We start from the raw sequence: 16,116 nt of genomic DNA, 5'->3' as shown, positions 1-16,116 counted from the left end.
TGACTAAGAAGGGCGTCGACGTCTCGGTCTGGTCGGATGAGGCATTGCAGGCCTTTTCGGCTATTAAGGAATGTTTCGCGTCTGCTTCCATTCTGGTGCAGCCCGATGTGTCTCAGCCACTCGTGGTGGAGGTTGATGCATCAGAAGTGGGGGTTGGAGCAGTGCTGTCGCAGGGTTCATCTCCTGGAAAATGGGTTCCGTGTGTTCTATTTTTTCCAAGAAGCTCTCGGTCGCAGAGAGGAATTATGATGTAGGAGATAGGGAATTGCTGGCCATCAAATTGGCCTTTGAGGAATGGCGTCACTGGTTGGAGGGGGCGTCTCATCCCGTTACGGTATATACTGATCATAAGAATTTGGCTTACCTGCAATCTGCCAAGCGTCTGAATCCTAGACAGGCTAGATGGTCACTGTTCTTTATCAGGTTCAATTTTGTGGTTACTTTTCGCCCGGGGGTTAAAAGCGTCAAGGCAGATGCGTTGTCTCGCAGTTTTCCTGGGGGATGTGATTCAGAGGATCCTGCTCCGATTTTGGCTGATGGGGTGGTGGTCTCCGCTCTGTACCCCGAATTGGAGATGGAGGTGTTTGGAAGCCAGGAGGGGGCTCCTGGTTCTTGTCCCCCAGGGAGGTTGTTTGTTCCTGATGGACTGCGATACAAGGTATTCAAGGAACATCACGATACTGTCCTTGCTGGACATCCTGGTGGTAAGTCCACCTTTGTCTTACGAATAAATGGAACACTACTGAAACTAAAATACTGTCTTTGATCGGTTGTTTCGTGCGCCCTCAGCAGTCCACACGCTCCACTTAAGGTTCAGCGTACTCTCTTCAATTTCACTACCCTAGTGGCAGGGTGGCTCCTGCCCAAGGCATTAGGACGAATCTTCGCTGCACCAACCGTCTCTTATCTATACTCGATCTCCATTGCAGTTGCATCTAATTGATGCAACCGCAATAGGTGAGCAAACCATTTCTTTTATTAGAAATTTGTTTTGTTGAATTTACTTACCCTATGAGCGCCTTCTCTATCCCATTGGCCATTTTTTGCAGCAATAACCAGAGACTAGAGTGAGAGGTGCTGGAATGTCATTAACAGGAATTGGCTTTTCCATTCTCAGTGCTTTCATTTACACATTCTAGAGTTTTTGAAGGAGTCTTGTTGCAATTCAGGTAAAACCCTTTTCTCATTACAAGGATAAGTGGGGGCATTGAGGTTTGCAACTTATTACAGGACATTAGTTTAAGCAACAATCAAATAATTATTTGTTACCTAAAGGTGAGACCCAATTATACTGAAGTCTAAAAGAAGGGAAAATGAAACAGAAGGAAACATAGGACAAAAGTTGACATTAATATATTTTTAATAAACAATATTGGCATTTCATACAGACAAAAATTGTACAGATGATATTGCTAATTATATTGATTCAACAAAAAAATAAAAAAATTGATTAAAGAAAAAGTGTATGGTGATCAGTCTCTGCTCTTACAAATCAATTTCATCTATTAGATGCAGTCGCAGTTCCTGAAGGGATAAGTATATGTAATGTTTTCCTGTCTGTAAGCCATTCTTTGTGTAAAGAAAACATTACCACACCACTCTGCCTTACACAAAAATGCTGCAAGGGAATGTTTTAACAGCCAGTTTCACAACAGCGAGAATTGGACAGCATGGAGGATGGAACGCATGATAAATACAATGTACCTGTTATGCATTTAAAGGGGTTTTCTGGAAGTTTTTTTATTTATGGCTTATCAGGACAGGTCATCAAAAATAGATCAACAGGGGTCTTACTCCAAGCACTCCCGTTGACCAGCTGATTGAGAAAGCGCATTGAGGTATTGTAGCTCAGCCCCATTGACTTGGCCATGTGACATGGCGTAGGAAGAGTCTTTATCGCTCATGGAGCGCGGCAACCTCTTTGAAAAACTGATTGGTCGGGGTGAGAGGAGTCAGACCCTGGCCAATTTCATATTGCTGACCTATCCCAAGGATAGGCAATCAATATGAAAAGCTGGGAAAACCACTAAGTTTTAACACTAATGAGGATAGCATAATGTATTAACATTCATGTTTCCTGTTGTCCGTTGTGTGAAGATGAATAATGTATTTGCCGTCTCTTACTGGTATGTGCACTTTATTCTGTACACACCACATAGTGCCATATTTCATTTATTTATACTTTCACCAATACACTGCAAATAGGAGTGGAGGATAAAGCAATACTGTTAACTTTGCAATCATTACTAACAAGAAAATTCTAGCATTTTGGTAGATATTAAAGAATAAAACAGCAAAAAAAATTCTACAAATCCAGCAGCAGAGGCCATAAGAGCAGACCAAGAACTTTGCGCTCATCACTGAATCTGGTCTTCATGGTGTACAAACAACATTCTAGAAAGCTTACATGTCACAACTGAGAAATGTACTTTCCTAGCAATGAACTAAGGTGTTAAAAGGTCTTGGGTCAAACCACCCTCTCTAAAAAAACAAAACAAAAAAAAAAAAAAAAAAACACAACAATCCTGCCGTTTGATTGAAAAATAAAGTCTGTACAAATTGCTAAAATGAATGCAGGAAAAAAACAAACACTCAGATGTAAGGACAAAAACAGACTAAAATACAATTTTAAACCTAACTTTTTGAGTTGTCCACAACAGAGTAAAAATAACTTAACTTTTTGGTGTAAACCAATATATACCAAGTATAGATCTGAGCTCGTATCTATTCCTAGCAGAAGTAGCCAACTGTCCTTGTTACTGTCCCTTTTAAAAACAGCAGTCCACTAAACCATGTTTCCAGCTGAAGACAGACTCAGATCTCTCCAGCTTCACGTTCTTCAGAACTACGTTCCTCTGATTTCCCATTAGCAGTTTCATAGCTGCGCTTTTTGTGCCTTCGTTCTCTGTCTCTTGAACGATCCCTGTCTCTTGAGGTTCTCTCCTTATCTCTAGAGGACCTGAAAGGAATCAGATTACTACTTCAAAATTACTTAAAAAGTTATTCATTATACAAAAAAAATTATATTGCTCCATCCCTGCTTAAAATTACAAAAAAGTCCATATTTCATGAATTAAAGGGGTAGAAAACCAGACAGCACATACGATCAGCCTGCGATCAGATCCTGCACCTTTGCTCTGGTTCCCCTAGCAAAGCTCTGTTTACCAGCTGCAGCAGTGATGTCACATCGACAACATGGGACCATCGCAACTATCACTGGCCTCTTTGGCGAGTTGCTGGAGCCAGCGATTAGCAGCAATGGTCACCTGTTATCAATACGATGTCGCCACTGCAGTCAGGAAAACAGAGCCCTGTCAAGAGAACTGGAGCAGCAGGTAACCATCTATTCTTTATTGCAGGAGAATTACATGTGTTTGGCGTCCTCCTGAAAATGGGCCAACCCTATAAGTTAACCCCTTAAAAACTGGGCCCATTTTCATTTTTGATTTTTCCTCCCCACATTCCAAGTCATAACTTTTTTTATTTTCCGTTCACATAGCCATATGAGGGCTGATTTTTGCAGGACAAGATATGTTAAATGGTACCATTAAAAATACACCATGTCTTGTATTGGAAAAATACAATTTTGCGGTAAAAATAAATGCACAATTACGCCAATTTTGGGGATTTTGATATTATGTTCACTGTGTGCTAAAATGGACATGATGTCCTGCAGGTCAATACTATTAAGGCAATACCAAATTTGTATAGTTTATTTTATTACTTAAAAAAATAAAAACCGACTTCCGGTTCCGGCGCTGGGATGCGGGCGGCAGCGTGAAGGAGCTCCGGTGACTTCTCACCATATATTGAATCCCGCTCGTCAAAAATCGGCAATAGGGGGCTGAGACAGGTACGTCCTGGTCCCTGAACATCCAGAGTCCATAAGTTTATGGAACGCTACCTGCTACGGAGCGGCAAAAGGAGGATCTCCGGAGGACGGGGCAGAGTCATTGAGGACATGCTCGACAAGATGGCGGACTCGCGCCCTTCTACTCCATCTCCGCTGACACAAGTGCTGCTAGAAAGCGGTATGAGTGAAGAGCAAGTTACCCAGCCAAACCCCTCAATGGACATTGATTACAAAAAGTTGGCCATAGAGGTGGCCAGACATTTAGCCCCCGATATAAGAGAAACACTCACCATAACTCTGTCTGCCTCGTTACAGCAGCTGCATGAGGCGGTCGCCCAGCATGATCTGAGACTGGAAGAACTTGAGCAGAGAGTGTCTAGGGCTGAAAATGAATCGGCTGCTTTTACTCAAAAAGTTAATGAGCTTTCAAAGCAGAATATGATTTTGTATGATCGGGTAGAGGACCTGGAAAATCGGTCCAGAAGGAGCAATTTGAGACTGTTGGGGCTACCTGAAAAGTTTAAACCGCAGACTCTGATGGATATATGTGAAAAAGAATTACCCAGGGCTCTGGGATTAGAAGGGCGCTGTAAAGTAGAAAGGGCCCACAGAATTGGTCCAGTACTAGAGGATCAGCAGAACCAGATGGGACCGTCTAGAAGTCAAGGTCCTAAACCACGTCAGGTTATTATGAAATTCCTGGACTATTGCGACAAGGAAGCCCTGCTGAGGGCATATAGGGCCAAGAAAGGTCCACTAAAGCTGCTGGGACACTCTGTATTACTTTTTGGTGACTACTCTGCAGCTGTGGCTAGGAAGAGGAGGGAGTTTAGTCACGTCTGCACTTTACTGCATCAAAAGGGACGCAGGTTTCAACTACAATACCCAGCAAAGTTAAGGGTGTTGCATCCTAATGGGTCAAGCACGATTTATCATGATCCGACGACAGCAGAAGAGTGGATTAAATCCATACAGAATCCAGGGGAGCCAGAGGGAGCAGACAAGAGGAGAGGAAGAAGCTCATCCAGAGTGGTGAACCCAAGAGATCGGGAGCGGAGAAGGGAGAGAGGAGGAGAATATCCAGAGCCTGGGACTAGGGGACGAAGATCTTCAGACCGGAGAGAAGATCCCTACCCAGGGAGATGACCCACGTTTTCCATCTAATCAATAGGGGGTCTATAAGAGATCTCAAAATGCATGTGAGACTGGTATACCTGCTGGTTCAATATGGCAGCACTGTTCTGTCACTGCATATATGTTGAAGAGGGTTATGGTTATACCCGCCAAGTTATGTTAATATTCTCTATTAAGTGCAGTGCTAATGAAATGTCATATGCGGGGTGGATGATACCAGATGCAGTATAGATGGATACGGGTAAAAGCCTAATATGTTTAACGGGGAGACCTCAAGAAGTTACAGTAGGAGTGTTATTTTTCCTAGATATCTTGGTGAGAGGCAGCCTGCAACCCAGAAAAAAAGGGAAGTTATTATAAGAATTAAAGAGGTTGTATTAGAGGAGAAGGAAGACAGAGAAGCTAAAAGGTTGTGACAGTGTTACACAAAATTGTTGGTAATCTAACATTTATCTGTTTGTTCGCAAGGGATCTCTCTGGGCGCTTTCGGTGAGTGACGTGGACCCCAGACTCGGTAGGTTGGAATAGCATATATATCTGCCAAACGTATATATAAAAAAAAAAAAAAAAAAAAAGTCCAGGGGACTGACATGAAGGTGCTAACGTGGAATATCAAAGGTTTAAAATCACCCCAGAAAAGGTGGATGGTTTTACGACACCTTAAGAAACTTAAACCAGATGTGGTTTTCTTACAAGAGACCCATCTAGAGGCGCATGATTTTGACAGAATGAAAAAGTTATGGGTGGGTAGAGTCATTGGGTCCCCGTCACTTAACCGAAAAGCGGGGGTAATAACGCTTATCAATAAGCAATTGAACTGCCAGATTATATCACAAACTACTGATTTACAGGGAAGATGGGTACATATTGTAATACAAGTGCAGAATACACAGTATAGTATGTATAATATATACTGCCCTAACACAGGGAATCCTGCCTTCCTAAAGGACCTAGAATTAAGACTGTTAGGAGACTCATGCATAAATAAGGTGGTTGGAGGTGATTTTAATGCGGTTCTAAATGGTATAGTGGATAGGAAGAGAAATGAAGGAAAACTAGGAGGGGAGACTTCCCAAGATAAAGCGCTACAACAGTTGTTGGTGGGTGGTGGATTAGTAGATGTCTGGCGTCAAGCTCATCCTGACGAGAGTAGTTTTACTTTCTATTCACACTCCCAAAACTCCTGGTCCCGCATAGATTATTTGTTAGTGACCCACAACTTGGTACATAGGGTAGAATTATCAGATGTAGGAGACTTAGTAATCTCGGACCATGCACCGGTGACAGTAGTGGTGAGGGATGATTTCCCTAGAGGCCCTGACTTCATATGGAGATTCCCCTCGCAACTCTGCGCAAGAGAGGAGTTCTTGGAAAAGCTCTCTATTTGGTGGGAGGAATATAAAGCAGATAATGCGAATCATATTGACACACCAAATCTTTTCTGGAACGCTTCTAAAGTAGTGTTGAGAGGCAGAATCATGGGATACCTGACAGGTCTTAAAAAAAAGGCTCAAGCTCAGCTGGAAATGGCAAGCCAAAAAGTTAGGACGACCTATGCAGAGTTTAAGCAAGACCCCACAGATTCAAATAGGAAAAAATGGTTTGAGGAACGTCAAAGTTTTGAGCAGTGCATGAAAGAGAAAGAACTACTTCGTAGTTCTGAATTTGAGGCCAAGATATTTAAATATGGCAACAAGTCAGGGAGACTTTTAGCCAATCTGGCGAAAGGACTGAGACAACCGCAGTATATAAACAGCTTGAAAAATTCTGTAGGGACCACTATACATAACCCGGCAAAAATTAATTCCATTTTGGGAGAATATTATGAAAAACTGTATAAAGATGGGGATAGGGTCGACTTAAGTAACACACTTCTTGACAAAAATAGATTACCTAAGATGACTGAGGAACAACGACATATCTTGAATGCAGAGGTCACAGTGACAGAATTGCAGGGGGTGATAAAGGGGCTAGGTAACGCTAAGGCTCCTGGACCTGACGGTTATACTGGAGAGTACTACAAAGCCTTATGTACTCAGCTATTGCCGGTGTTGATGGAGGTTTACAATGACGTATTTAGGGGCGTATCGGCCCTGGATGGAACTAACCTCTCCTACATCAAATTGTTACCCAAACCTGAGAAAGACCCTTTACTGCCGGGTTCATATAGACCCATTTCTCTGATAAATGTGGACGCAAAGATTCTGTCCAAAATTATTGCAGACCGCTTGGCTAAAATGATGCCATCATTGATAGGACAGGAGCAGGTGGGTTTCATCCAGGGCCGTGCAGCGGTGACAAACATTAGAACAGTTCTTACCGTTATGGATAGGGTGCAACATGATCCGGAGAAGGGAGAGACCCCAGCCATGCTCACATTAGATGCTGAAAAAGCGTTTGACAATGTCAGGTGGGCATGGCTGGAGGCGGTCCTGGATAAAATGGAGATTACAGGGGCCTTTAGGGGAGTCTTGACGCAGATGTACCACAGGCCGCAGGCAAGGGTCTATACGCAGGGCCACTTATCCAAACCATTCGACCTACAAAAGGGGACTCGGCAGGGGTGCCCTCTTTCCCCATTATTATTTAATCTGGCATTAGAGCCACTGGCTAGAGAGTTATGCAAGTCTGACCTATTTGAAGGGATTAAAGTCGGAAAGTCGCAAGTGAAAGCGGCATTGTTTGCCGACGATATTATTTTATTTATGTCAAAACCACAGGGACAAATAGATTATATCTTTAAAGCATTGGAGAGTTTCGGGAAATATTCTGGATACAAAGTGAACATGTCCAAATGTGAACTTCTACCGATAGGCCAAAAAAGCAGGTTGGAGGTAGATAAAAATACGGGCATAGTGGGCTCCTTGATAAAATCCCAAATCAAATACTTAGGTATAAAGATTGGACGGACGCCACATTCCATCTATCAATTAAATTACCCACCTTTGCTCAACAAAATTAAGGATGATTTAGTCAGATGGCAGAATCTACCATTATCTCTAATGGGGAGATGCCATTTAATCAAAATGCTAGCAGTATCCAAATTGATGTACCCACTCCAGACCATACCAGTACTCCTAAGACACATAGATGTGAGGAATTTGGAGGGATGTTTTATAAAATTCATTTGGAATGGTAAAAAACCAAGGGTCTCATTGAGGAAGCTGAAACTGCGAAGGGAATTTGGAGGGCTAAATGTGCCTGACATTAGGGGATATAATTTGGCCTGTTTAAGTAGACACCTATTGGACTGGTTCAATGAGACTTCCCATTACTCTAATTTAAGGTTAGAAAAGCAGTTGGCGGCACCATGGGATCTAAAGGCTTTGGTTCATACCAAACTATCTCAGTTGCCACGCCTAGCCAGATGTTCATTAATACTACGGGATTCCATTATAGCGTGGAAAAATCTTAGAAGGGTATATAGATTGCCGTATCAGGTCTCGAAACACCTTCCTTTGCACAATAATCCAGCCTTTAAGCCAGGGCAGTCGGAGAGGTCGTTCCGGGGGTGGAAAGTCAAGGGTGTGAAGACGGTAGGCGATTTGTTCCATATTCAGGAGAATAGATGGGCGACTCTACAGGAACTAATAGATAAGTGGGGGCTGTCGGGATCTGATTTGTTCCCATATATACAAGTCAAACACTATTGTAAGAGCCTGGCTACCAATATGGGTGGTGAATGGAGTAGGAATAAATTTGATACACTCATTACCTCTGGTAATAGACAATCCATATCGCTTTTGTATAGTAGTCTGCGGAGCCAATGGGAAGACACTTTTGCCAAAGGAGTGTTCGGGAGATGGGGGAACAAATTGGATCTGGAGGAGGTTTACCCAATCGTGAGAAATGGTATAGCAGCTTTACACAGGTCAGTGATGAATGAAACAATGAGGGAGACGCACTTTAAAATTATACACTGTGCCTTATATGGTTTTGACATGCCATTCAATAGCGCAAAACCAGATAGGATTGTGGCATGTCCGAGATGTTCCACCCCCAAAACTGATCTGCTACATGGGCTGTGGAGCTGCACAAAATTAGAAGATTATTGGAATATGGTGAGAACGATCTTACGAAATGGCAGTAATTCTAAAGAGGAACTCGACATCCAAATAGTAATGCTGCATGCAAGAAAACAGGTGGAGTCTAATGAAGGTGAAAATGATATTGGGCAGAATAAAGGCCTAACGGCAATGGGACATAGGATAGTTCTGGAAGCAAAGAGATGTTTGTTGTCGGCATGGCTTAAACCAGAGGTACCATCAAAGGCAGAATTTTTGAGACGTCTGAGGCATATGTTACACTTGGAGTGGCTAGAAGCAATAGGTAGAAAGGAAGCGGCTGGGAAAAAATTGTACAGGATATGGAAAAAATTCATGTTAAACTTCATGGAGGAGGCAGAATCAGTTAGAATCATGAGACCGTTTGCCCTAACAGCTTGGTACCTGCAGGAAGACATCAAAGGACGGCTAGGTAGGCTTAAAGTATGTGATCGGTAGAGATATAAGACAGGACAAGTAAGAGGAGACAAAGGGGTATCAGGAAAAGTGTATTAATGGTGATGACGAACAAGTTGGCGCTCAGAGAGATGTGTTTACCCTTGTCAGATATACTTTGATCTGTTATTATTTGTTGGATTACATGGGGGGGGGAGGGAAAAAAAAAATATAAAAAATGCATAGTATTGTGTTGTCAGCTCTGAACTAGGATATGTCACCTAAAATGCATGATATAGAAGATTATGGAAATGTAATCTTTATTGTATGATGGATGATACTGTATTGATATCTTTTTATGATCATGACACAATACTAATAAACATCTTTATTAAAAAAAAAAAAACAAAAAAAAAAACCTCTGAAAAAAGGTTTTAACTTTGCATTACTATTTTCTGACAGACAACTTTTTTATATTTCCGTCTACAGAGCTTTAGGAGGGCTTCTTTTTACCGGGAAAAACTGTAGTTTTTAATAGGTACGTACAACTGTTTGATAACTGTTCAATTTATATTTTAATTTTCAGACATTCTGATGCAGCAATACCGATTATTTTTAACCACTTCCTGACGGAGTGATTTTTCTTTTTTTGGCCCCTTCCTTAACTTTTTTATTTTTCTATTCATATAGCCATATGAGAACTTGTTTTTTGTGGAACAAATTGTACTTTCTAATGGCACCATTTAATATTGCATAGGATGTAGAGGGAAGGTGAAAAAAAATTCCAAATGGGGTGGAATTGGAAAACAAAAAGCAATTCCATGACAGTTTTATCAGTTTTGTTTTTACGGCGTTCACTATGTGGTAAAACTGGCTTGTGCTCTTCATTCTCCAGGTCAGTACGATTACAGAGATACCACAAATGTATAGTTTTTCTCGCGTTTTAATACTGACAATAAAAAATTGGAATGCCTTCCCTGATCTCTGCCCAGGGGAGGTAATCCTGCCCGCAAAGCGCACACTTCTGACCACGGCGTCTAAGGTATTAAATGTCCGTGATCGGCAGTACAGCAAATCACGGACATTAGCCAGGGGGGTCTGCTGTATGAAACATCTATGGCGCTCGCTCCACATGTACAGCAGATATCGGGAAGTTTTTGTTTGTTTTTTCTTACTTTTCACTCAATAACTTTTAGCCCCTTTAGTGGGCTAAAACCTGTGATCTTCTGATTGCTTGTGCTATAAACTATAAGAGAAAACTATTCTGGTCTATAAGATTTTCATTGCCCGACTGTGAAATTGTGCCTCGTGCATGGCTTTACAGGCAGCTTACCATGACAGGCCTGGGAACCTTCAGCAGGCATCAGGCTGTCATGGTAACTGATTACATAGACCGATGCAAATAGAATCAGGCCGATGCAAATAAGATCCAACGGATATAGCACCGTAACATAGAAAAGGTCATCAATATGAGATCAGTGAGTTCACAGCTTTGTACACTGTGTGATGGCTGTTTTCAGGTAGTGCTGCTAATACTCCTTATCAAGAGAATGATCTACCTGAGCTGCAAAACCCGAGAATGGCTACTACACAACATACACTGCTCAAAACAATAAAGGGAACACAAAAATAACACATCCTAGATCTGAATTAATTAAATATTCTTCTGAAATACTTTGCTCTTTACATAGTTGAATGTGCCGACAACAAAATCACACAAAAATGAAAAAATGGAAATCAAATTTTTCAACCCATGGAGGTCTGGATTTGGAGTCACACTCAAAATTAAAGTGGAAAAACATACTACAGGCTGATCCAACTTTTATGTAATGTCCTTAATGACCTCCCTACAACACCTGTGCATGCTCCTGATGAGGGGGCGGGCGGTCTCCTGAGGGATCTCCTCCCAGACCTGGACTAAAGCATCTGCCAACTCCTGGACAGTCTGTGGTGCAACGTGACGTTGGTGGATAGAGCGAGACATGATGTCCCAGATGTGCTCAATTGGATTCAGGTCTGGGGAACGGGCGGGCCAGTCCATAGCATCAATGCCTTCGTCTTGAAGGAACTGCTGACACTTCAGCCACATGAGGTCTAGCATTGTCTTGCATTAGGAGGAACCCAGGGCCAACCGCACCAGCATATGGTCTCACAAGGGGTCTGAGGATCTCATCTCGGTACCTAATGGCAGTCAGGCTACCTCTGGCAAGCACATGGAGGGCTGTGCGGCCCTCCAAAGAAATGCCACCCCACACCATTACTGACCCAATGCCAAACCGGTCATGCTGGAGGATGTTGCAGGCAGCAGAACGTTCTCCAGACATTTTCACGTCTGTCACATGTGCTCATCTGTGAAGAGCACAGGGCGCCAGTGGCGAATTTGCCAATCTTGGTGTTTTCTGGCAAATGCCAAACGTCCTGCACGGTGTTGGGCTGTAAGCACAACCCCCACCTGTGGACGTCGGGCCCTCATATCACCCTCATGGAGTCTGTTTCTGACCGTTTGAGCAGACACATGCACATTTGTGGCCTGCTGGAGGTCCTTTTGCAGGGCTCTGGCAGTGCTCCTCCTGTTCCTCCTTGCACAAAGGCGGAGATAGCGGTCCTGCTGCTGGGTTGTTGCCCTCCTACGGCCTCCTTCACGTCTCCTGATGTACTGGCCTGTCTCCTGGTAGCGCCTTCATGCTCTGGACACTACGCTGACAGACACAGTAAACCTTCTTGCCACAGCTCGCATTGATGTGCCATCCTGGATAAGCTGCACTACCTGAGTCACTTGTGTGGGTTGTAGACTCCGTCTCATGCTACCACTAGAGTGAAAGCACCGCCAGCATTCAAAAGTGACCAAAACATCAGCCAGGAAGCATAGGAACTGAGAAGTGGTCTGTGGTCACCACCTGCAGAACCACTCCTTTATTGGGGGTGTCTTGCTAATTGCCTATAATTTCCACCTGTTGTCTATCCCATTTGCACAACAGCATGTGAAATTGATTGTCACTCAGTGTTGCTTCCTAAGTGGACAGTTTGATTTCACAGAAGTGTGATTGACTTGGAGTTACATTGTGTTGTTTAAGTGTTCCCTTTATTTTTTTGAGCAGTGTACAATGCTGTGGTGTTCCAGCTATATACACAGATTACATATGGAATATGTGGCTGCCACATGTCAGACCCCTACAGATCTCATACCGATGACCTATCCTTTGGATTGATCATCAATATGTTTGCTCCAGAAAAACCCTCTAAAGGCGATGGTCAACTTTGGAGCCATTTATTTTTCATTATCGATTTCGATGTAGTTTGGTGCAAATAACACTTTTGTAATAGGATTTTATTTAAAATAAATAAATTGTAGTTTAGCAGTTTTTCACTACAAAACCAGCTGCATAAAGCAGTTCTGCAATAAATCCGTAAAGACTACATGTCTGTATGATCACTACTAAAGGATCTTGCATGCAAAGCGAAACTTTGATGTGAGCATAATTAAGATATACAATCGATCAGGACAGATGAGACGGACTGGATACGATCATCAGTCTGATGGATTTTTCACAGAAATGCTTTGTGCAGCAGGCTATGTAGTGAAAACTGTTATATAACACAATTCACAAATTAATTAGTAATTCTTAAGTCACAAAACATACTTTGACTTGGAACTCCAATCTTTGCTCCTATCCCGGCTGCGGTGATGACTGTGACTACGACTGCGACTGTCAGAGCGTGATCTATGGCGGTGACGTCTATCACGAGATCTAGATCGTGTTTTTCTCCTGCGGTCCCGGGAAGATGAACGATGTCTGCGTTTCTCCCTGGATCTAGATCTACATGGGGAATACAATGTTACTGAAAGTTCATTAATATAACCAAAGCAACTAACACATCACCTCAGGTTTCTTATTTGGAATTACAATAATAATAAAGTATATTAAATTTTAATAAAAAAGGAGCATATAGTAGTTTGAAAAAAATAAAAATAAATCAAAGCCTCTTATTTGGAAATGCCTGAACACAGTCACCACAAGGTGACTAGGAGAAATTGTTTTCTCGCCAAAAAGAATATAGCACCATGACAGGTGTCCAAAATTGAATCTGATCAAAACAAAACTTCTGGGCAATATCCTGTGTACTGATGAGAGCAAGTTGGAGATGTTTGTTTTTTGCCAAACACTCAGGAAACTTGCAGTCTTTAAGACAATGATGAACTCTACTTTATACCAGGATATTCTTGACAAATGGGAAACTATCTGCCCAACAGCTAAAGCCAATCTAAAATTACAACTTGCAAAAGGATGATAATCCTAAGTAAGTAAATTGACATATGTAATACTAAAGAAGAAAATAAAAATTAAGGTAATACAACTTCAGCTATCTTCCAGCTATTGTTGGTAAAGGTGACTCTACATGTTACTGAACCATAAGGAGGCCTTATTTTTTAACCACGCTTTTTCAGAATAATGGTTCAATTTTTGGGGATGACAACAATATTACATTGAGACTGATAAAACCATGGGAAAAAGAAAGCACACCCTCTTCATCCTGATGACTATATAAAGAAAGAGAAAAAAAAAAAAATATTTAACAGAGGTGTACTGATTCATATACAGGTGCATCACAAATTAGAATATCATCGAAAAGTTAATTTACTTCAATAATTCAATTTAAAAAGTCAAACTTGTAGATTTATTACATACAGAAGATTTACATGTTTCAAACATTTATTTCTTTTAATGTTGATGATTGTGGCTTACAGCTAATGAAAACCCAAAAGTCAATATCTCAAATAATTTGATTATATAAGATAAATTAAACAATGATTTTTAATTTAGAAATGTTGGCCTCCTGAAAAGTATGTACAGTATATGCACTAAATACTTGATTGGGGCTCCTTTTGCATGAATTACTGCATCAATACAGTGTAGCATGGAGGCAACCAGCCTGTGGCACTGTTGAGGTGTTATGGAAGCCCAGGTATCTTTGATAGAAGTGTCTCAGATTCTCTATGGGGTTTAGGTCAGGTGAGCTTTCTGGCCAATCAAGCACAGCGATACCGCGGTTATTATGTGGCAGTGTAGGCAGGTGCCAAGTCCTACTGGAAAATTAAATCAGCATCTCCATAAAACTTGCCAGCAGAGGGAGGCATGAAGTGCTCTAAAATTTCCTGGTAGACGGCTATGCTGACTTTGGACTTGATATAACAACACAGTGGACCAACACCAGCAGATGACATGGCTCCCCAAACCATCACTGACTGTGATAACTCTTCCTTCAGACTCCGGGACCATGATTTCCAAATGAAATGCAAAATTTACTTTCATCTGAAAACAGGACTTTGGGCGACTGAGCTACAGTCCAGTCCTTTTTCTCCTTAGCCCTGGTAAGACACTTCTGACATTGTCTCTGGGTCAAGAGTGGCTTGACACAATGAAGGCAACATTTACGGCCCATGTCCTGGATGTGTATGGTGGCTCTTGAAGCACTGACTTCAGCCGAAGTTCACTCCTTGTGAATCTCCCCCAAATTCTTGAGTGGCCTTTTCTTGACAATCCTTTCAAGGCTGCTGTGATCTCTGTTGCTTTCTTGTGCACCTTTTTTTACCACACTTGTTCCTTCCACTCAACTTTCCATTAATATGATTGGATACAGCACACTGAACAGCCAACTCTTTTAGCAATCACCTTCTGTGGCTTACCCTCCCTTGTGGAGGGTGTCAATGACAGTCTTCTAGACAACTGTCAGTAGTCTTCCCCATGATTTTGTAGCCTACCGAAACAGACTGAGGAACCATTTAAACGCTTAGGAAACCTTTGCAGGTGTTTTGTGTTGATTAGTCAATTTGTGTCTACAATATTTAACTTTTTCATAATATTCTAATTCTCTGAGATACTGTTTTCTCCAGAATTTTCACCATAAAGAATGCATCACACCAGAAATGAGTTACAAATGTAAGCGGGAGGGGCTATCAAATTGGCGCATATTACGCCTCATTTATCAGCCTCTTATCGGCAGAAATGGCTCAAATTGTTGCGGACAATTAAGCCAGCTTATGTGGTGGTGGTGTTTTGTGTAAAAATGTTTTCAAAAAGTCGCATTTATGATAAAAAAAAAACAACTCATTTTAGGAACAAGTGATAGGTAACGTAAGTATTAAAACAGGACTCATTTTTATCTAAATATAAATGAGCCAAGCATGGTTTTGTCAGTAAATTTACATTCAACAAAAAAACTAAAATGTCCAGATTTAACACTAGAAATGTCGCAAATATATTTCAAAAGTCGCAAATGCAGTCTGGCAGAGGTTGGCTGAAATGGCGCATTTCGGTTTTAAAAAGTCGCTATTGGCATTAAAATTTTTCAAAAATCGAGAGAAATAGGCAGATAATCAAGTTAATATTTTAAAAAGTCACATTTTAAAAGTGACATGCACCTTTTGATATATGAGGTGAAACAAACCACCACTTTTGATTTGTAATGTTAGTATTATTGTAATGTTAGCCATTATTGATAAATGCCCCGCCCCCCCCCCCGACTTTTTGGGTTTCATTAGCTGTAAGCTATAATCATCAACATTAAAATAAATTAATGCTTGAAATAGATCACTCTGTGTAATGAATCTATATAAGTTTCACTTTTTGAACTGAATTACTGAAAAAAATTTACTTATTCTATTCTAATTTATTGAGATGCACCTGTAAG

General features: G+C 41.5%; 1 protein-coding gene across 3 annotated transcripts in view; it reads right to left on the bottom strand.

Moving 5' to 3' along the window:
- Positions 1 to 1,377: 1,377 nt before the first annotated feature.
- Positions 1,378 to 16,116, bottom strand: part of LOC120978801 (putative RNA-binding protein Luc7-like 2) — a 107,357-nt gene continuing 92,618 nt past the window's right edge. For 2 of the 3 annotated variants that reach the window (XM_040407149.1, XM_040407148.1), the window contains 2 exons: positions 13,068 to 13,244; positions 1,378 to 2,977 (listed from right to left, as the gene is read on the bottom strand). In XM_040407149.1, coding sequence (XP_040263083.1) covers positions 2,815 to 2,977; positions 13,068 to 13,244 — 340 coding nt within the window. In that variant the 3' untranslated portion in view covers positions 1,378 to 2,814. The remainder of the gene's footprint in view (positions 2,978 to 13,067; positions 13,245 to 16,116) is intronic. The other variant, XM_040407150.1, reaches the window with a different exon arrangement.

Source organism: Bufo bufo, chromosome 9, assembly GCF_905171765.1.
Source record: "Bufo bufo chromosome 9, aBufBuf1.1, whole genome shotgun sequence".
Taxonomy (NCBI): Eukaryota; Metazoa; Chordata; class Amphibia; order Anura; family Bufonidae; genus Bufo; species Bufo bufo.
This window is presented reverse-complemented; position numbering and strand designations above follow the sequence as displayed.